Below are 23,433 nucleotides of genomic sequence, written 5' to 3'. Positions count from 1 at the left end.
GCACATAATACAATGTAATATTTTAATTATTTATAATGTAATATCTTCTCATCCACTGTCCATTTGTATGGTAGTGAGTAGTTGTGTTAATGTTACAGTTTACCTGTTAGGTTGATTCCAGTTTTCTCTCAGAGGAATCTAATAGGTTTGAAATCTTGACTCTTATCTCACTTTTTAATATATTTTACAGGTTAAAAATAGTCCAGTCGCTATATAATGTACCATATGGCATTACCTCAGTCTCTCCATTCCCCATACTCCCCTTCACAGCTGATATATTCATCTTCCTAGAATTTATTCTATTTGACTTATCTTTTCATTTGCTCATTGGTTTTTCCACCTCTGGAAGATTGAGAGCAGAAACTTGATCCACTTAGTTAAATGCTATATTCCCAACATCTAATAGATACTCAGTAAATTGTTAATTACTGAATGAAAGAGTCCAATACTCACCTATAGTTTAGACAAAAAATATGAAGTGAAGCAATAAAATACCTTCACTTAGGTATTTTAGTCACTTAGGAAGCGACTATTATTGAATATTCAGTTTAATAGAATTTATAGTGTCCATATAGGAAAGCACTTTCAACTATACAGTGACCTCTTTATAAATAACAATACTTAATAAAAAGTGTCTCCATGGTTACATGTTTATTTGGTTTACATTGTTTATTTTTCTTTTCTTTTTTTTTAATTTTTATTTATTTATGATAGTCACACACACACACACAGAGAGAGAGAGAGAGAGAGAGAGAGAGGCAGAGACACAGGCAGAGGGAGAAGCAGGCTCCATGCACCGGGAGCCCGACGTGGGATTCGATCCCGGGTCTCCAGGATCACGCCCTGGGCCAGAGGCAGGCGCCAAACCGCTGTGCCACCCAGGGATCCCCTATTTTTCTTAGATAATGTTCATATTTATCTTTTTTCTTTCTTTTTTTTAAAAATTAAATTCAAGTTAATTAACATATAGTGTCTTATTACTCTCAGGGGTAGAATTTAGTGATTTATCAGTTGCATATAACACCCAGTGCTCCTTACATTATGTGCCCTCCTTGATGCCCATCACCCAGTTACCCCATTTCACCCCACTTCCCCTTCAGCACATATTTATCTTTATGCATACATTATTCAATATCACAAGAGAACAGTATTTTCTAGAGAACCATTAAAGATACATATTTTTTTTGGTAAGGTTTCACGTACAGTTTATTGTTTATGTTATAGTCATCCAAGTGTTAGTTTATTTAATAAAAACAGCTGTTACTTATTTTTCTTTCAATAGATATGGTATTAGACAACATGATAGCCTCTGGCCAATTGGATGAGTCCATAAGAGAGAATGTCAGAGAAGCTCTTCTGAAGAGACATCATCATCAGAATGAGAAAAGATTCACCAGTCGGATTCCCCTTGTTCGATCTTTTGCAGATATAGGCAAGAAACATTCTGACCCTCACTTGCTTGAAAGGAATGGTGAGATCAGTTGTGGCATCCAATTTTGCTAACACTTCCACTCTAACAGCATTCCATTCTACTATAATTAGCATTTGGGGGAAGAAAGATATTTTTTCCAGATAATTCTATAGGTCATTTTATTATCTCTTTTACTCTTTTTTTTAAATAATAGTGTTATTATTGTCTTTTAAAAATACCATTTCTATAATATCATTCTTTACAATATGACATTTAATCTGTAGAAATCATTTAGACGGAAAAGTTAAGTATTCTCTCTGTTATAATGGCACATTTAAGTATTTAAACACTATCACTATAGCCAATCCTGAATTACATCTTCTTGCTTTTTTTTTTCTCAAGAGTACTTGAATAATTGATTAAGGAGGCATAAATTATGATCTCTAAATTCAATCTTTTTAAAAATTTTAAGTCTTGGCTTTGAACCTTAATTGTCTGTATTAGATTTTTCATAGTGATTTTTTTGTTTGTTTCCAGAATATACCTTATTTGCTGAGCATAAATAAGTGTTTTGGGGTTGGTTTAATGATTTGACTGCCCTTTATATACTTTGTGTAAGATTTTTTTTATGGATGGTTTGTTCTTAAGTTAGAGATGACCTTCTTGATGTCTTCCAAACCATTGAGAATGGCACAGACCCACATTTTCTCACTCTCTACTCTCACGATCTGGCAATGGATTATGTGGGACGCACTGGTTTATGTGGGGATATGGTGTTTTAGTAGTCATTTACCTCTGTCACTCTTTTAAAACTGGCACACCTGGAATTTTTGCCTTTTCTCTTTTTAAAGCAGAAGAATACATCACTGGGGTTCTGTTTTGGCTCTTGAGGAGAGCTCTGTTGATAGTGACTCCAAAACCTAGGTACAGAGGGTTGGAGTTGCTTATGAGGGTTCTTCTTGCCTCTAGCTGATACCATTACTCAAGGCTTAAAAGGATTAAAGTGAAGAGGAGTGGATGATGGGCCACAATGTCTTTCTTCTCATCTTTTCTGCTCCTGCATATATTGGCTTTTAAGTATTCTACAAACAGCCATTGGTGATGGGATGTAGTTTAATATATCTAAAGTCAACAGTAATCATCTTTTGCAGCCCGAGTGACATACTTAGGTCTGTTTTCTTCTGAGCATTTGACCATTAAAACTTTGTAAACTGTTTAAAATGAGGCCTTTGTATATTTAAGTAACCTTAAGAATAAAAGAAATCTCTTATGGACCTAAGTTCAATTTAGAATCAAGCCAGTGTCACATTTTACATCTTTTTCATCTTTCATGTATTTTATATTCTCAACTTGCATGAAATGAGTTCACTTACTCAGACCCTGTTAAATCTTCATTTTTCATATTGAGGGGTTCCTGATTATTCCCTGATTGTCATTTGCTTCCTTTTAATTATAAGACAATGGCTGTTTTCCTTTGAATGTCATTTTAGCATGGGCATGTTATTTTGTTGTATTATTGTTGTAATTTAACAGTTTTTTTTTTTCTGCATATAGCTTTTGTTTTAACTAAAAATGATGGTGGTTTATGGATTAAAGGTTCATCTTTTTAATATTTCTGGGATCTGTTGAGCATGTGGCTTTGATAACTTAGATCATGTGGGATTGATTGTCATAGTTCTCATATTTTTCCTAAACTCAATGTTCCACTAAGCTATACTTAGGATACCAGGTGTTTGAAATGTAGATAGACATGACCTTTTGATACGTGCTAGACTTACTTCATTATTGCCATTGTTGGGGAGAAATACTTTATTATCTAGCTAAATTAGATTGTATGTATTTGTTTAATTTTATCTGCTGTATTAGAAATGGATGCATATTTTAGGATGTTTATTAATATCTTTAGAGAGCTGAAGAATATCCTTTCAAATTGACTGTTATGTTTTTCTTTTTAAAAAATTCCTAAAACTTGCATTATGTTTTAAATTTTACTTAAGAGCACTACCGGAAGTTGATGTTCTACTGACTAATATAAAGATTTGATACTAGTTTTAAGTTAGGAATTATTAGATGATGTGAACTTATCTTGTGTGAGAGAATTATCTATAGCAGTTTGGTACAGTGTAGGAAAGATACCCTAAGTATAAACTATCAGTGCTTGTAAGTTTTGTGTAGGGTTTTATTTCTTAAATTACTTTTATTATTACATTCGCAATTGCTGTTTATCATTTTTCAACTTTGCATTGTATCTTTTTTTTTTTTTAAAGCCACATTATTGGACATTCTAATTACTAACAGAATATTGCCCTGCACATCTATCATTCACATTGTTTTTTATTTTCTGTTTTGTTTTTGGATACACTTCCAGGGAACTAAGTATAATTTAAGCAACTTTTCAGTGCCTTTCTAACATTTAAAAAACTGATTGCCATGCTAACTCTGATAGCATGAATTTGAAATTTTGGGCTTACAGCTTGCAGATTACATTGTAAATTGATTTTGGTGTGTGTGTCTATTTGCCTTCTTCAGTGAACTTTATCATTTTTCATTTATTTGTTTTATCTCAGGGGAAGGCCTTTCAGCCTCCCGCCACTCTTTGCGAACAGGCCTGTCTGCCTCAAACCTTTCATTGAGAGGAGAATCGCCTTTATCTCTTCTTCTCAGTCATCTTCTTCCTTCTTCAAGAGCTGGAAGCCCTGCAGGCTCGAGGTGTACAACCCCACTACCCACCCCTCAAAGCAGCCCTCCTTCCAGCCCTAGCGTCAGTCGCCTGACCTCCAGGAGTTCCCAACAGAGTCAGCTTCAGGTCCCAGAGCTACTGGTTTCACCTGCCAGTGATGGTATCCCCACAGTAGTAATTCATCCGCCCGAGGAAGACTTAGAAGCATTGAAAGGCCAGGAGGAGAAGAATGAGGAAAATGTTGACATGACTCCAGGCAACTATTCAGAATCTCCATGTGTGGTGCTTTCTGCCTCTGGATCACTTGCACTTGGAATGCCTTTCAGCACAGAGCTTTAGCAGCATATGGAGATAATGCTTATAATTTGTTTTGACTTCTGCATGTCTTTTTTTTTCTTTATAGTATATTGTAGAAAAGAACAGAAGTATTAAACATTTTTAAGTTATAAAAAGATTACAAAGAGGACTACACATAATTTAAAGCCCTTTCAAAAATTTTCACTGGGATTTTCTGGGTCAAGGCATTTTTACAGTTCAGAAAGACGTAGTAGAAATTTTTATAAGTAATCTTCTAATTTACCACAATTTTTAAAAACTGGTGGCTTTTCTTCTTGTACATTTCTTTCATAGTGTGAATGAACACAGACATTGGACATAAATTACAATGAGGTGATGTGTCTTTCAGATACTATTTGGTGTTTTTGTGCAAAGAATGCAGTGTATTTTTACCTTCCTACACAAATAGGATCGAATGTTCTTTTCCTCCTATTATCTCTGAGAAGATCAAAGTTCTCTAATGGCTATCTGGAATCATTATTTTAAGACTAGTATTATATTTTGGAGTAGACTTTAGTTGTCTTCTGTTTAGTGCCATATTTACCTTTACTCCAAATTGACATCGAACTTTTCAAGACCTGAGATCCTAGAGGTGTGGCTAGGATGTATATTTTTGTCTGTGAATTAGAAAAATTATTTTGTAGTGGATAAAAGACTTATAATTTATCTAAGGGTTATATATTATGATAATTCTGGCTCTTTGTAATATAGTAATTATATGTACCTTTAAACATGTTTATCTTTCCACCCAATGCATATAAAGGAGTATTCTTTAGTGACTGCTTTTTACTGACAGCTGTCAGTGTGGCATATAAATGCTAGCTAGTGGTTTTAATCACATAAGTATTATTACATTTTTTCATAATACTGATAACATGTAACACTTAGTGGTAGAGTAGGTTTATTGTATTAGCCTATTTAATGTGTATAAAAAGTTAGGTGGATACACCCATTTTCAGAGACCTAGACTCTACAAATCAGAAAAGTTAGGTAACTTCCACCTGGATCATACAACTAATAAGGACCATCTCTGTTCTCTGACAAAATCCTCGTGATCCTACCACTATATGACAGACTTCTTCTCTGTATTGAGTTTCTCCAAACATACCAAGTATATTTGATGAAGGCTCATTGTAGTTGCCAAATATATATATATATACTTGTAGAAGCAAAAAATGGAAATATGGTAGCTAAATCATTATAACATTAATTAGGACCATAGTTCTAGCTACCGTTGTTTTATTATAGTGTGTTCCATACACAGTGGTATTACTTTTCAAATATATTTATAATTCTAACTATTTGATGAAGTTCATGTTATCTCTATTTTACAAATGAAGAAAACTAAGATTTAAAGATACTAAGATCATACCATAAATGACCAGAGCAAGGAATTGAGCAGATTTACCTACAGCAAAATCCACAGTATAATATTTCATTGTAGATTTTAGTACGTCATGGAAAATATGTAGTTTAGTAATGTGGTAACCGAACAAAAAGAAAGAAATACTCTAGAATTATTTATTCAGAAGTAATTAACAGTCTAAATTAAAAAGAACCATCAAGACTTACTATTTTTCATTGAACAAAAGTGATTTTAAAGTTAATTCCTTGCATTTGTTTTTACTTCTATCTAGTAGTAATACTGAACATTTCTCATTCACCAGCTTTTATGAGGGATTATAGATTTTATATAGAAACTAGGAGGGGACACACTGTTTCACAGTAGCTTGTTAGGCCATGTTGTTAAGGGGATAAAGGTAGCAATTATCTGAAAATTGAAGAATAGTATTAAGCTTTTTTTCTGCTTTGCATAAGTATGACATGAGATTTAAAGAAAAGAAATTAGAATAGGGAAGAGAGGGAATTTCTAAAGAGAAGAAAAGGCCCTTAATTATTGTTTAAGAAGACATCTATAGAAGGTATATAATTAAAAGAACAGGAACAACTGTATATTATTCTCTGGTTTAATTACCTGGTGCTTAAAGCACTTAGAAATCGTAGTTCACTTTCCTTGAAGTCTGATGTTATGTTATAGGGGGAAAGTGGCCTTAGCATCATTTTGCAGAAACTATATTTTATGTCATAGGATCATGATTTGTGCAAACTCATAGTAAAAAAAGTAGTGTTTCCTATTATGTTTTGGGGAGTAATTACATATAAAAGAGTTAAGTATATTTTTAGTATTGATAGCTCTGTTCTGATTCCATGTTTTTTAACCTTGTCACTATTGACAGTTTGGGCTGGACAGGTCTTTGTCATAGGGGCTATCCTGTGCATAGTAGGATGTTTGACAGCACCCTTGGCCTCTGTTCACTAGCTGCCAGTAGCACTGCCTAGTTGTGACAGTCAAAAATGTCCTTACATGTTACCATGGGATACATATATCCCAACACAATCTTCTGTTTGAGCACTACTGCTCCAACTACTTCGATTTTCAAACCATTAGTGGCAGAAGACTCTGGTATATTTGATTTATCTTTCTGTAGTTAGTTAGATATGCTATTGTGAGAAAAATTTAAGGGCAAAAAATAATAGATTTACCAAAGTATGATTTTTTAAATCTCAGTGTTGATTTTATATATGCATACATTATTTTCTCTTAAAGAAGTACAGTCTTTCTGAGTTATCTGTGCTAAAGATAGTTTTAATTTTGGGGAATTTACTCATTTAATTATGAGCACCAGGAATTTATTGTACAAGCAGGGAGATGTTCTTTACTGATTAAGAAATCAGCTTTCCCTTAGCTGAGATTGGGGAGGACTACATAGAGAAGATAATGGTGAAAAACTCTTAATGTGGACCTGCAGGCCAGTTCTATTAGGTTCAAGATGACCAGGTTAGCCAGATGACTTCAGATCATATTCTAGCTTTATCAGTATTGAATTCCACATCATTTCTTCTCCCATTCCGCTTTATCCTTACATTTCCACCTTAATCTTCATTCTACTCTTCTCTTCAAAATCTGATGACTGAGGCTATTCTGGGAAATTACATATATATTTTTTTGATCATACATCTGTGGATTGAATACATTTAGTAATTGGAAGTATGTGTATTGATGGTCACTTGCAGTTGACACCAAGGTATTAAAAATAGTCTTCATTTTCTTATGTGGAAGTTGGTGAAAGCCACTGAAAAATACTGGTTAGCCTTTTCTTTTTTTCCTACTTAGGCATGTATTTTAATAAAGGAATAGACTCTATTTTGGAAATTTAGAGACAAAGGTCAAAGAAGAGGAATCAATCACATAACTGTTCTGCTAAGCTAAGGTGGTGAGAAATGAGATAAGTTTTAGCACAGTTTTTATTTCAGAATTGTTTAACACTTCTAGAACACATAGCTAAATTGTTAGCATATGCTTTTTCTTTCTTTTTTTTTTTTTCAAGATTTTATTTTTAAGTAATCTCTATACCCAGTGTGGAGCTCAAACCCACAACTCCCAAGATCAGGAGTTGCATGCTCCACTGACTGTGTTAAGCCAGGTGCCCCAAAAGTTTATATATGCTATTTATACTTAGGTTTTTGGGTTATGGTAACATCCTGTTAATAGGTATTTAGTAAAAAAAGGGGATATCACAAAGGTCTTCGGTCATTGAGTTTAAGCAGTAAACCCCAATGACTTAGTTACAATTATTAGTTACAGTGTGTTCTAGAAAAATGAAGATACCCTCTGATCCATCAGATATATCTGCTATGCTTAAAAATCAGGAACTTTACTAATATTAAATTTAAAATTTATAGGATTTAGTCACAAACTGCTAAATTGAATTTCTGTGGGTAGCTAGACTGTTGTGAGTAGCAGAGTTAAAACTACAAGTCAAGTCTGTTGTAGGTCAGCCTGGCACCTTTTCTCTTGTGCTCAGTGTTTGGGGCAATAGTAATCTATATTCTTGAACTTGAAAATCCTGGGTGTTCTGAAAAAAGTGACATACATTTAATGGTAGAAATCTGTATTACATGTAACTTTATAAATATTGTTACATGTACTTTATAAATACTGAGATTTGAACTTTTTGCAAAGATCATAATGGTAACAATTGGTCACAGGCTGCAGGTTATTTTTAGGTCATTTTATTGTTGTTTTACTGTTGCTGCTGAATGTCACTTCAAATGAGCATGCTAACAATTGAACACACATCTATCATTTGTAATCCAAACTAATTTTATAGGTCTGTCTGAATCTTTTAGGTTGAGTCAATTAAAGTCACATGGCTATGAAGTGGCAGAGAGCGTACTTATTTCAACACAGATGTGTTTGATTATAAAACTCTTACTCTTTGTATTTATATTATAAAAACATTGCTATTTTCAAGTTGTACTTAGGAATAATGGCAGTAGGCAGCACATAAATACTAGCCAAGAGAAATGAAATTCTTGAGGAAATCATTATGATAACTTTAACTTATAGTTGATGTAGTTCTTGGATTTTTCTGAGTTGCATTTAGGGTTTATCAGAAAATAAATATTGTTACTGAAGTAAGTATGCCAAGTGTAGTTTGGCATCATTAAGCTGTGCAGTTTGCATGTGTTTTAGATACACCAAGAGTGCATTCCCTAAGTATTTGTAGTGGTGTAATCAGACTCAGGACTTCCAGCTTCTGTGATCCTCACCTAGTCACTTTTTTCCTTCCTTTTGCAAAAGGCCACTGTTTTGTAAATCCCAATTATATTAAATGTTAAAATATACAGCTTAATTACTGCTTAAAATGTTACTCTTGTCTTGCTGGTATGATACTAACACCTGGCACTTTTGGTTTTTTAACCTTGCACATTTGCTTTTAATAAATTATCACTTTCAGGATATGAACAGAGTCAGTTTACAAAGTGAATTTTCATTTTACTAATTTGGAATTTTTTGGTTCTTAATACAGGTATTTTGGCCTCTCCACAGTCTGCCCCTGGAAACTTGGACAATAATAAAAGTGGAGAAATTAAAGGTAATGGAGGTGGAGGAAGCAGAGAGAATAGTACTGTTGACTTCAGCAAGGTAATTTTGTCCTTCCCTGTAAATTGTCATAATCATTCTTACTGAGAGAATCACTAGCAATGTGACTTTATTGGCATTGATTACAATAATTTTTTAATAGATTGTGCTTACCAGCCTGCCTGTGATGCTCATAATATGTAATTTAAGGTCAGAAATTACAAGAAAGGTAACAGTCTAAAAGCATTTGAATATATTTATATCTTACTAGTTTCAGGAATTTTGACAAAAGAATATGTGAATTATAGTGGTCTATACCTACCCATAGATAACATGAAACTTCAGGACCTTTTGAATTACAGTCATTTGTTCTGGAGCTACTACCACCAGAAAGATTAATTCTGGGCATGATGTTACAGCACTGGTGGGATCCCCTTTCTTGGCTGTAAAAAGATCCCAGAATTACTGTCTTATGGTGTTTGTACTTTCTGGAATGTCCCTGGGAAACATATCAGTGTTTCCCCATGGGTAGGTAAAGGCATGGGTTTAGAGACAACTCCCCTGTCTCAACTATGATTTTTTATTTTTGTTAGATGAATATTTAGGTGAGATAGAAATAGAAAACTTCAAAATTTCAAAGGAACTGGGCAAAAAACTCCTCTAGGTTCAAATTGTAGTTGAATTCAAAGCATACTTCATGAGGCCTACTTCTGAATAATTAATTCTGTGTGGCTCCTATAATTTTTTGAATAGTATTAGTTTGTCTTAAGATACTATTTTAGCATTGTTGTATCTGGTTTAAGATTTTTTAATTCAGTGTGACTATTTCAAGTAAGATTCATTTCTCTTAAGCCTTTTATGGTATAAAATCTATAAAATCACATTTTGCAAAAAAGGAATGTAAAATGACTTGCATTATAGCTTTGCTTGAGCTTCTTGCTCTAAAATTATCAAAGTATTTTTAATTCTTCTAACTTGATCATATTTTTACTGGTACTTCTGTTATTTCAGATGAGTGAAAAGTTTTCAGTGACTATACTGCAGTTTATTCTTGCTAAATGGATAAATATAATTTATGTTATAGATCTCCTCTAGACATGGCAGATGCCGGGTTTTTTTTTTTTTTTTTTTTTTTTTTTTGTTCCTCTGTCACAGTTTTACTTTTTTTTTTACTTGGCCTGTCCTTGTGTACACCTCCTTGTCTCCTGTTGGGCAGGAGTCTGCCTCCTGGCACTGTAGTTGTGGCACACTGGGTGTGGGACTCAAGAGGCCCGCTGTAAGTGCTGGTTTTATTTTTAATAGATAGCCCTGTAAGTGGTTGTTTAGTGACTTGTGTGAAACTGCATATAAATGAAGTTCCCATACTTTGATATTATGTTTATAACCTTTTCTTTGTAATTATACACAGACTACTAAATTTGATTTTTCTAGCACTGTCCTACATCTATACCAATAATGGCTATTTACTTTAGTTTTAAATAAAAATAAAAATAATTTTTTCCCACTAAGCGAAAATACCAGGGAATACACAGAGCTCTTTAAAATAAAAAGAACTTATAATAATATATATAAAATACAAAGGGGCCAGTTAATTTCTAAGATTAAACAAAAATAATCGTGAAAGGAATATTCTTTTAGCACTGTGTATAATTTCATGAATCATTGTTAGTTTGTGAACTCTATTTTTGTCCTGAATAGTTTTAATGAATAGTACTATAATCCCTAAACATTTTCTCTAGTTTGTATGTTTCATAATTTAGATCTCTGAAATAGTAAAGAGAATGATGGAGCCATTGGGTCATTGTTTGATAGATGTGTTTTGCTTGTTTTTTTGTATTTGTCTACTCCATTCTTTACATGTGTGAGAAGTTTGATGTTTATACATCCATTAGATTACCAGTTTTGATTAGTAAATAGTAGTCTTAAAAGCAGATTTTCATTCCTATTTCTCTCCATATAGACTTACAAATGCCATGCAAATTTGATTTTTAATTATTCTTTATTTGTCAATAGGTTGATATGAATTTCATGAGAAAAATTCCCTCGGGAGCCGAGGCATCCAATGTGCTGGTAGGAGAAGTGGACTTTCTGGAAAGACCTATAATTGCATTTGTGAGATTGGCTCCTGCTGTTCTCCTTTCAGGGTTGACTGAGGTCCCTGTTCCTACAAGGTAAAGAGTTCATTCTGATTAACATCCTCAGTAGCATGTCCTAAAGCTAAAGATTTTTATCTCTTGATTAAAAAGGAGCATTTTGCTTTATGTAAAAAAAAAAAAAAAAAAAAAAGCTTATTTCAATTGTTAATATTGTTACACATCGAATGCTTTGACTAGTAGAGAATAAAAGAGCTATCTTTTTTTCTGGAATAAGAAGAAAAAAGCAAAAAACAAAAACAAAGTGTTCTTTTAAAAGATACTTAGCATTTATACCTTTTATAAGAGGTTTGGTGTTTTAGGGCCTTCGGTTTAAAGGACAGCTTGCCATTTTAGACCTGTTAGGTTCTGTGGAGTCAGAATGGAGTTGAATTCTTACTGGGCCACTTTTTCTGGGAGAGTCAAACCTGTCTGAGATTTTCTAAGCTTCATTTATAAAATGAGCATATGATTAATTCATACGGTTGATTACATGTAATAAAAAGCCTCTGGATTAGGCAAATGCTTTGTTCTGACATGACTAAAATTTTCTGTTCAATATACATAAGTAAAAAAGCAGATGGGGTCATATCCCTAAGAATTAGCAAGTTGTGTTATAAAGGATAATCAGTTTGTTAGCTATTGACTATTTAAACTTAATTGTAAATAATAATTTTAAAAATATTTTAAAAATAATTTTTGTAGTATTAAAAGATGAAGAATTACTTGCAACTTGATTGGAATATATGTGCCTATTTTTAGTATGCTTTCCTGAGTTACACTAGTGATGTAGTATTAAGGTAAGTAAGAAAAATAATTCCATAGATTTACACTATGGAATCTCATAAATTCTCATAAAACAAGAAGATGAATACTTTCAATTTGGGTAAATGTGAATATTAATATTTTTACTGTAGTGTAAATGAGGATAGAACTTAAGTAAGTTAAATACTTTTTAGTCATTTGTAAATAAATTAAAACAATAAAATAATAGGAGGTTTGATGTTAAATTTGTGGCGTCGTAAGAATTCTTTTTCCTTCCATAATACCTTATTTACCACAATAGAGTCTTTATCCAGACCATATTTGAGGGATTATAAATTTTTTTGTGTATACTATGAACTGTTTTATTAGGAAAACCTTAATTGTAAGTATTTAATGGAATTGGTATTTCCCTTATTTACTAATTTACCTTTTCTGTCAATACAGATTAGATCAAACTGTTTACTCAAATTCAAAAGAGTAAAGAAAATCAGAACTTTTTATGTAAATCACTCAATTCTTTAATCACTTCTTTACCCTAAAGAAGATGGGGCTCAGTAATGTGGTAGAAAGTTAATTATGAATGCCTTGCTTAATTTTGGTGGTCTGCTTTGCTAGGGGTAGAGTGTCATCTTCTCAGTGATTGGTTGGTATAGGGGGTATAGGAGAAGAAGTCTGAATGCTGTTTCTGAGTTTACATTTGAGTGATTGCTTTACGATTGCCTAGATCTTAGTGTATATGTTGTTTATATTTAAGTTTGTGTATTTTAATGTTTCTTTAGGTTTTTGTTTCTGTTATTGGGTCCAGCAGGCAAGGCACCACAGTATCATGAAATTGGAAGATCAATAGCCACTCTCATGACAGATGAGGTAATTAAAATACCCTATGAGGTGGATACTGATTATGAAGTTTATCATATTAGAAAATCCCCTAGAAGTGGAATTTCAGATCCTTTTCAAGTGGACACTGGTTGTGAAACATAATTTAGTTTTTGTTGTGGTTCATGGTAAAGTTTACAAAATTGTCCTTGCTGTCTGTACTATTTTATTTTATTCCCTCTTCAACAATTTGCCTATGGTGATATCTTTAAGACCTTTCTGTCAAGACCAGTAAATGCTTTTTGGTATTTTATTTTCCCCTCAACATTTGAAATTATTGACCACCTTCTTGAAATTTTGAAATTTTCTCCATCCTGGACTTAAGGATATAATTTCTTTAGGTTTTGCTTAGGATTTCACCTTTTCCCCCTTCCTGTTTTTTTCTCCATAATTTCTCTCTTCCATTTTTGAACCTTTTCACTGAGCAGGGCCAAATTGACCAGGACTTCTGTCTTTCTTTGGGGCAGAGCTTTGTAATCAGGTGTTAGACGTATTTATCGTACCTAAGGTAGATTTATTATGTGTAGAATTTTTCTTTCAACTTTAAAATACTTTTGTTCAATTTTTTTTTCTGTAGATTTTTCATGATGTAGCCTATAAAGCAAAAGACAGAAATGACCTCTTATCTGGAATTGATGAATTTTTAGATCAAGTAACTGTCCTACCTCCAGGAGAGTGGGATCCTTCTATACGCATAGAGCCACCAAAAAGTGTTCCTTCTCAGGTAAGAATCCATACCATTTTGTATGTTACTTTTTCTTAGTTAAAATACTTTTGAATATGTTATATACATTTTTATGATTCCAAAATCAAAACTATATATATAAAGGTGCACTCAGAGAAGGTGTACCCCTGCCATATTGCATTTACCTTCTTACCCCTATACCTGCGTCCTGTGAGAGGACCATTTGTTACTAGTATTGGTTCATCTTTCTAGTTTTTATTCAGTACAAGACAATATAAACATAGTCTTACTTCTTCCTCCTCTTTCTTACCAAAAGTTGACATACTACAGGTACTGTTCTGTATCGTTTTTTTTTTCTCTATTAACAGTATATCCTGGAGATTTGATAATAAGACATCATAGAAATATTTCTTATTTTCTCAAAGCTTTGTTTTGTGTCATTTATGGATATCCTGTAATTTATGCTTTTCCTGGGCTCAGTCTTTTGCTTTTACAAAGCATGTCACAATATTTATATGGCGATTTAGTCTTGTGCGGGTGTATCTATAGGGTAGATTCCCAGAAATAGGATTGCTGGTTCACATGGGAACTTATTTATAATTTTAGTAGATATTACCAGAATCCCTTCTTACTGGGTTACATTGTTCTGGACTCCCACAGTAATGAATGCCTCTTTCCCTATAGCTTCACTAACAGTGTATTGTCAGACTATTGGATATTTCAGTCTGATAGGTATCTTTATCCTTCTATGTCAGGTATTTTCAAGTGTTTTTCGTTTTTAAAGAGTTTATTTATTCATGAGAGACACACAGAGAGAGAGAGAGAGGCAGAGACATAGGCAGAGAGAGAAGCAGTCTCCCTGCAGGGAGCCTGATGTGGTACTTGATCCCATGGCCACGGGATCACAACCTGAGCCAAAGGCAGACACTCAACCACTGAGCTACCCAGGCATCCCTCAAGTGGTTTTAATTTACATTTATGTAATTAGTGAGATTGAATATTCCTGGGTATCTTTAGTTCATCGCACCCACATCCGACCCCTGCCAAGTGCCTTTGCTTAATATTGAAATCGTTTGTTGATCCTTTGGAGTTTATTTTGGTGCATGCATCCAATTTTATCTTTATCTTTATCTAAATTGCTGCCTTTTTGTTCTAATTCATTAAAAAGTTAAGCATTAAGTGATGCTGCCTTATGTTTTCTGAATTTCCATTTGCATTCAGGTCAGTTTTTAGAATTTCCTTTCATTGGTCTTTCTATTCATGAACCACTTCCACACTTTAATTTCTGAGGCTTTTAACATATTTTAATATTCAGTAGATCTAGATTCCCTCTTGACCTATTACTCTTGCTTTTCTGAATTTTCTTGGCTATCTTTGCATATTTATATTTCTATGTAAGCTTTAAAATCAGCTTTTAATTTCAGAAGTAAAACCTGATTTTTCAAAAGTTGTAATGGCAGTGAAATTTGTAAATGAACTGAGGCAGTATTGACATCTTTGTAACATTGAATCATTGAAGAACATGGTATGTTTTCTTTCACTTGTTTTCCTATTTCAAGTCAGTTCTTGTGTCCTTAAGGAATGCAATAAATTTCTCCTTATCTACGCTTTACATGCTTCTTGGTGAGTGTATTCATAAGCATTTTTGTCTTTATTGTCTCGATTGTAAATGAGGGTTTTGTTCCCCTATATCATCAGTTTGTTACTTTTATATATGAAGGCTATTTGTTATTGTATGTTTCTTTTTCCTCCTCCTCCCTTTCTTGGTTCTTTCATTGTATGTAATGGTTTTTCAGTCCTATCATCTGCAGTAAGGTATTATTACCCCTCCTTTTATCATTTTTGCAGCTCTAATACATTTTCTGTTATCTAATTGTATAGGCTGAAACTCAGTGTTAAGTGATAGTTGACTTGAAATGGGCATTTTTTTAGATGTATTTATTTATTTAATTTTATTTATTTTAAGATTTAATTTATTTATTCATGAGAAACACAGAGAGATAGAAAGGCAGAGACATAGGCAGAGAGAGAAGCAGGCTCCAATCGGGAGCCCGATGTGGAATCTGATTCCAGAACTCCAGGATCACTCCCCGAGTCGAAGGCAGATGCTCAACCGCTGAGCCACCCAGGCATCTCAAGATGTATTTATTTATTTTAGAGAGACATATGGAGCATGCATGCACTCATGTGAGCAGATTGGGGAAGGGGCAGAAGGAGAGGGAGAGAGAGAATCTCAAGCAGACTCTGCAAGTGCAGAGCCCAGTGCAGGGTTCTGTCTCATAACCCTGAGATCATGATCTGAGCTGAAACCCAGAGCTTAACTGACTGAGCCATCTAGGCACCCCTAAATGGGCATTTCTTAATTTATTCTGAACTCCTGTTCATGCCTCTAATGTTTCTCCCATTAAGTCACTGACATTGGAGACCAAAATATACATTTTTGTCATGCTAAGAAAGTATCCTGATCTCTGTCTCATTGAAATTTTTAATATCTCTGGAGATGATTGTGTGAATTTTATTTATTGGTTATTGTGGTGAACCATACTAATGGAATATATACTATGAAAACACTGTTGTGTTGGTAGAATAAGCCAAGATTCAGCTTCAGAATTCTGGTTATCTCTGTCTAATTTATTTGAGTTGTTCACATCACTGTAAGTAGATGGTGTATAGTGTTTTGTGCTGTCTTCATGCTTTGATATCTTTGTTATATTTGTTTGATAAAAGAAAATTTGTAAATTCTCCTTTCCCTTTCCCATTTAAAGCTTTTAAAACTTTAAATGTCTTGTGGTGATTTGGTTCTAAAAAATTTGGAGGAATAAGTGTAAAATTTTCTGAGCCTGAGTCTTTGGTTGCATGGTGTGCTTAAACTTATTTCTTCTGTGGAAATTGGTTTGTGTAAGCTTTCTCTTTTTTTCTGTCATTAAGTGTTTCTAGAAAATTACCTATTTCCTCTTTCTCTGGTGTCAGTTTTGGGAAATTATGTTTTCCTAATGTATTACCCATTTCATCAAGGTTTTTAATTTATTTGCAAAACATTGTACAGTATAGTCTCTCTCTCTCTTTCTCTCTCTCTCTGTGTGTGTGTGTGTGTGTGTGTGTGTAGCAAATTTCCCTTGGTTTGAAGTTGCCTTCTTGTCATATCTTTTGCTGAGCATTAGCTAATGATTTATCATATTTTTTTCAAATAGAACAGCTTTTACAACTTAATTTCAATTTTCCTTTCTTAAAAAAGGTTTTTGTTTTGGGACTCAGTTTCTGCTTTTAGCTGTTTTATTTCATGCATTCACTACAGGAAAGAATTTTGTTTTCACATTTCCTGAGTTACTTAATTCATTTATTTTTATTCTCTCATTTTTTCTTAATATCAGTGCTTAATTTTCTTGAATGATGCTTTTGCTGTATCCCATAGATTTTGATATGTAGTATTTTCCATTATTTTTGTTCCTTACGAATTCTATAATTTTGTCCCATTTGAGCTAAGATGTAAGTTTTAATTTTGACATTTTCAAATGATAGTCTTATGATTATAGGTAAGTCTTACTACTCTATAAATATTGAACATATAAACCAAGTAGTTCTAAGTTTGTAGTCCACCCAGAGCTTTTGACCCAGGGGATCTCCTGGGATAAACACCTTCCCCCACCTTTTGTTCTGTTCTTTCTGTCACACCTTTGACCTCTAGAAGTAACAAATTTACTGTTAGCTTCTTTCTCTTTAAGTGAGGGGGAAGGGGACATCCTTTATCGTAAGAATCTTGAATTAGTAAGAAAATTTAATAGGAAATTTATTTTTATGGCAATGTTTTAACAGATAACTCTTGTGCTACTTATGTCTTCATGGAGGTATTTTTGTAAAACAAAGATGGCATTTACCTTTAATATTATTAATGTAAATATTTTTCATTAGCGTGAGCAATATTTTACATATTCTGTTTAGAAAGATGTTTTATTGGATATTTATTTTCTTATTGCTGATTCGTAATTTGAAATGGTGTGTATAAATGTGCATTATAGTATATTTGTTATTAGAATACAAAATACAAAAAGCCAATCATAAAGTTAAAATATTAATATAGACAAATATTAGATATTGTTCTAAAGTGCAATTTATTTAAAGTAGAAGTTTATATTAGGAATAATTTTTTCTAAGAGCACTGATTAGATATGTAATCAATATGGCATCTCCTGTTCCCTCTAATTCAGGGTGCCATCTTAGCTTTTTGAAAACAGAATTCTTACTGGGTGATGGGTGCTGAGGGGGGCACTTGACAGGATGAGCACTGGGTGTTATGGTATATGTTGGCAAATCGAACTCCAATAAAAAAAATATCCAAAAAAAAAAGAATTCTGAAAATGTGTTTTTTTATAAAATGCAGGAAAAGAGAAAGATTCCTGTATTTCCCAATGGATCTGCCCCCAGCTCGGGTGATACTCATGAGGCTGCTCATCATGCTGGGCCAGAGCTACAGAGGACTGGACGGTGGGTACAAATACTGATTCAGTGTGGGAGTCTTTTGGGGGACTAGAGGTTGATTTGAAGAAGGCATAAACATTTTTTTTAAATATCGGAAATTAATTTGTACAGTGTTTTTTTACATCTTTAAAAATGCATTATTCTGTAAGTGTATGGTGTTAAGGAAAATTATGCATTTAAAAGTAATTTTACTAGTAAATACATGAATTCTGTGTATCAGGCTTTAATTTAAAGTGAAAGTATTATGGATCATACATTAAGAATAATGAGCAGTTATACAGTATTGTAGGGTAATTTACATTACCTATACAGAACATTCTTGGAGAAGGTGTGGAGTGCTATTAAAATTCTCCATATAATGTTAGAGAATTATAGAAACAGAGGAATTGTAACTGATATTTTTTGTGTATGTGCCTAGACTTAAAACTCTTAAATGAGCATTATATCATAAGATAATGTGAAATTGGGTAGTAAAGTAATTAAACCATAGTTATGAGTTCTAGAAACCTAGTTAGAAAAACTGTTGAAGATGTTAATTTTATAATAAAAAATAGAAATAATGCTAGGTGTAAAACATTGTCTTAAAATATTTTGTAGAAGTAGAGAAATGTTACAGTATTTCCATACTGTAACAAAGCATGTAGATATTGATACTGTTTTCCACTGGTAGTTGTTATGAACCGAAGATATTTTGACTGTTATATATTTGTTTAGCAAATCAGGTTATTTTATATAGACATAATATTTAGGGGAGTTGATGACATATCTAAAGAATACTATTTAGGAGAAAAATAACAACTGGCATACTGAATATAAAATTTAGAGCAACTTAAACTCACAGTTTATTCATTGCCTAATATATTAGTCTCTGTGACTGTCATAGAAATAAGACTGCTCTGGTATGAAAGGTGGTGGTCTAAAATTAGCTGTTACTATTACTTCTTTAAACTTCAGACTGAGATAGGGTTAGTGGCTGAGAAATACCAAGTCAGGCTCCCATTGATTTCATGGTCACACGAGAGCCTCCTATAAACTATTAATCAGTTGTTGATTTGATGATGTAATTTCATTTTTTAGATTATCATTGGCACCTTTTTATTACAAGTTGATTTCCATTGCTGTCAGATTATTTATAGAGTAATACTTGAGTATATTTATAGAGTATACTTGTCAGTGTGTGTTCAATGTTTATTTCAGTATTAACTTTAAAATAAGGTAGAGTGGTAAACCTTGAAACATCCAAGCATTTTAAAGCATAAGATTAATTTTTTGATGTATTTTTTTGCAGTATTTTCTACACAATAACTATATGTTTTATGAGTCACAAAACCTTTTTGAATTATTGCTTTGCCTAGTACCTACTATGTCTTAGGCAGTGAACAAGAAAAAGTTCCTGCTCCTCGCAGAGCTTTTATTAGGCACTTTGAAATTAGATGTACCCAAGAGTCTGATTAAAAAAAAGAAACATTGAAATGATAAGGCTTTGATGCACAAACATAGATTTTAAACTTCCTGATAAAACCTCTTAGTTTTATTAATATGCACACAAGCTTGAGTACATGTCCAGTAAATTAAATGCACTAAGTAGTTTTTAGGCTTTTCTCCTGAACCAAAACCATTTTTGATTGAAGTACTAATTTTAAAGTCATTAAAATTATTTAAATCACTACTGACTGAGTCTAAGCATAGCATACTATATTCATATTAAATGATATTTGGGGATTTATATTATAATTGCTTTCCTAGTATTTTCTGACACTTGCGTTTAAGATTTATAATGTAGATAATAATTGATAGAATTGCTAATGCACATTTTCATGAATGGAGTGTACAGTCTTATTTATTTTTATTGTATATTTTCTTGTACATTTGTGTCTGAAATAACATTTACTCATATAAAATCATTTGCCTCCAGTCTTCTCAATATATAGTCCATAAAATACAGATGTTTATGTGTCTTTTAATGAGATCTGCCTTTCCTCTATCAGTGGATTAGATTAAATGAGTGTATCTTCTATGATTTATATCATGATTTAAATAGGATATTAATTTTTGTTGATGAAACACTAGGCACCAGCAGTTTAATGTAGCCCATAGTTTTAGTTTGAACTAGCTAGAATCCTCTAGTGTACAGTTTGACGAGTTTCATCTCACCTATTTAGGCTTTTTGGTGGTTTGATACTTGACATCAAAAGGAAAACACCTTTTTTCTTGAGTGACTTCAAGGATGCATTAAGTCTACAGTGCCTGGCCTCGATTCTTTTCCTATACTGTGCCTGTATGTCTCCTGTAATCACTTTTGGAGGGCTGCTTGGAGAAGCTACAGAAGGCAGAATAGTGAGTACAAAGATTGGTAGTGGCCAGGCTCTTAGCTCTTCAGAGGCAAGTGTCTGTGTGCATTTGTCTCACTATTCATACTTTTATTTGAAGAGTCTACCCACAGCATGATTACCCTGTCCCAGAGCAGACTTCCCCCAAAGGTAATTGCTATGGAAAACATGGGGAAGCCATTTGAGCAGGAGAAGATGCACAGTTGAGGTAAAAAAAAAAAAAAAAAAAAAAAAAAGGAAAAAAGGAAAAAAAAATAAGAAAAGAAAAAAAAGTTTATCCTGGCTTGCTGGATGAATGGTTTTATAAATTGAGTAAAAGGCTTGTATTGTCTTTTTTGTGGGGAGTGGGGCAGGGTTGGCGGTGGGAGACAAATAGAACTGATTCTGGGTGGGTCATGGGTGGGGGAATTGATTAATGGGCTACTTCATATCCTGTAAGGCATCATAGAATTAGTTAGAGCCGTGTCATTAATATTAACTCATCAGCCCTGGTGAGTAGGCCCTGACTCGACAACTAGAATTTAGAAGTTGTGGACAAATGGTGGATTTTTAGTGTTATTTTGCTGTTATTAAATTTGTGTGAAGGTAGACAATGTTTTAATTAGGAAATATAACTGAAAACTGCATCCATATTTTGATATGACTAAAATGAAAATTTTTATAATTTTTTTGTTCTTGGTAATGCTATAGAAGGGGCTGTGGGAGAGGCATGATAACAGAGAATCCAGTGCTTTGTAAAATCTTGTAAGACTTTCTTTTTGTTCATTTACATTTTAATGGCATTTAAATGAGATGCTTTGTAATTCTTGAGGGTATTTTATTTAATTATATCTACTCCTGGGGGGAGATTCATTGTTTATAGATAAAAGGTTAAAAAAAATAGCCAAACACCGAGTAATGATAATTATTCAATTAATGTACTTCATGAGGTAGACATGAGACAAACATGACAACTGAAATTTCCTTTGAAACTCCATATATTTTTGATTATTTAGATTCTTTTACCTTATTCTGCAATCATTGTATCAAGGAAATCTATTTTTAATAAGTTGCTTTTATGTGCTGTCCCAAACTGTGCATGTAACTCTACTGGTCCCCCTGGAGATGTGTCTAATCCTTTACCATCATGGAAATGCTGCTGCTTTGCTTTTGGACTATACCACACTGCCTGCCCTTCTTATCCTGCTATTTAATACCATGTGCATGTGGAGTACTTTAGGCACTGGAGGAATATAGACTAGTGTAAGATGAGCATCTGTCTTCTGTCCTGAAGGATCCTGACCTAAGAGAAAAAGATAAGATTGTATATACACAGGCAATACGTCTTGGTGTGGGTGCCACATGTGAATGAGATCAAGGAAGTGCTGTTGCAATCAAAGTACCAGAAATAGAGAAATCAGGGGTAGTATGGAGAAAAGTGATATAGAGAAGATGCGTTTGTTTTCAGGTGCGTTGGAACCTCAAGTAGGAGGTGCAGATTCAGAATTCGTAGAGTACTGGTAAGGAGGAAAAGTAAAGGTTGGGAATAAATGAGGTTCATAAGGGAGATAACTTGTAGTGACAGGAGAGGGAAAATGTGGGAAGTTAACATTTGTGGACTAGAGGAGGAATGAGAATGAGGAGAAATGGCTCACCAGATTAAACATGGGCACTGCCAGAACTTCAGAAGAGGAATCAGGATGATACCATTTTGCAGAAACCAAAATAGAGGCTTTGAGAAAGAGGAAAGATTAGCATGGAGTGGTCAGTGCCATGCCCTGGAGTGGTGTAGGGGGGAAGATACTGGTAGGGCTTTTGATGGGTGTAGTGGAAACTTCTGAATGTGGCGACGTGAAGGCAGTGTGGTAGGGCTATGATTTCTTTAGCGAGAGATACCTTTTGGTTTGGGAATGAGCATAAAAATAGTTTAAAAATTAGATAAAGAATAGATCTGGGTAAAGGAACTAGTAAGTGTACCAATAAGATGTTGGGAGAGGAGTGGTGGAGTGGCGAATGGAGGGTCTTCATGTGGCAGGGTCTGGCTTTTCAACGTGGTGTTGGGAAGGGAAACTAATTTTGTGCCTTTTTGCCCCCCTGTTAGCATTTCCTTATTTGCCATATCCTTGCTCCTCTTCTGCATTGTTTTGCTTTCTGTCTCTAGATACCATTTAGACGGTTTTTTTTCTTTGGAGCTCTGCTTACATTCATTCCTAAGTATGCATATTCTAATTGAACTAAGGATTTTATAATGGCTTAGCAGTTAATATGGACACTTCATTTGTATGTGGGTTTGATCCTATTTTTATAGCAGTAGTTGAGTAATACTTTGCAAACTATTTTTTTGTGATTTTGATTTTATAAGATGCTGTTATTGCATACGATGAGATTTGCTGCCATTTGTTGAGTGTATTCTGTGTATCAGCATGTAGGCTTGCTAGACGTTTTCACAAACATGGCTTCATTAAGTTCTCCTGGCTGTCATCACTCCTATTTAAAAAGGACAAAGGTTGGGCTTGAAAAGTTTGGGATACGGCTGGCTGTGGCCTAATGTCTAGAAGTAACGAAGGGGTCTTCTGCTCAAATGTGGTTCTGAAGCCCTGCTTTTCTGCTCCTGCTTTCTGCTGTGCTGCCTTCCAGGTCCAGGAGGGGTGCTTGGCTTGTCCTAAGCTTCTTTTCCTTGCCTTTACCAATGGTGGGCTTTTCCTTTCTTGATAGTGCCTTCCAGTTAATCTTGATGTTTGTGAATGGTAAACTGCTCTTCTCTTTCTGATCCCTCCCCTCTGTCTAGTGACATAGCCTATACCCCGTACTGTCTAGTAACCTCATCAGTTAGAAT

The 23,433-nt window shown here is 33.7% G+C and overlaps 1 protein-coding gene across 6 annotated transcripts in view; it reads left to right on the top strand.

The window, feature by feature from the left end:
• The window catches only part of SLC4A7 (solute carrier family 4 member 7), a 109,871-nt gene that overhangs the window by 54,126 nt on the left and 32,312 nt on the right, over nt 1-23,433 (top strand). For 3 of the 6 annotated variants that reach the window (XM_072793031.1, XM_072793030.1, XM_072793029.1), the window contains exons 6-13: nt 1,283-1,471; nt 3,979-4,347; nt 9,302-9,417; nt 11,368-11,525; nt 13,031-13,118; nt 13,705-13,851; nt 18,191-18,294; nt 20,451-20,625. In XM_072793031.1, the coding sequence (XP_072649132.1) occupies nt 1,283-1,471; nt 3,979-4,347; nt 9,302-9,417; nt 11,368-11,525; nt 13,031-13,118; nt 13,705-13,851; nt 18,191-18,294; nt 20,451-20,625 (1,346 nt within the window). The remainder of the gene's footprint in view (nt 1-1,282; nt 1,472-3,978; nt 4,348-9,301; nt 9,418-11,367; nt 11,526-13,030; nt 13,119-13,704; nt 13,852-18,190; nt 18,295-20,450; nt 20,626-23,433) is intronic. The other 3 variants (XM_072793034.1, XM_072793032.1, XM_072793033.1) reach the window with 2 other exon arrangements.

Source organism: Canis lupus, chromosome 22, assembly GCF_048164855.1.
Source record: "Canis lupus baileyi chromosome 22, mCanLup2.hap1, whole genome shotgun sequence".
Lineage (NCBI taxonomy): Eukaryota > Metazoa > Chordata > Mammalia > Carnivora > Canidae > Canis > Canis lupus.
Note: the sequence above shows the minus strand (reverse complement) of the source record. Positions and strands in the feature narration are given on the sequence as shown.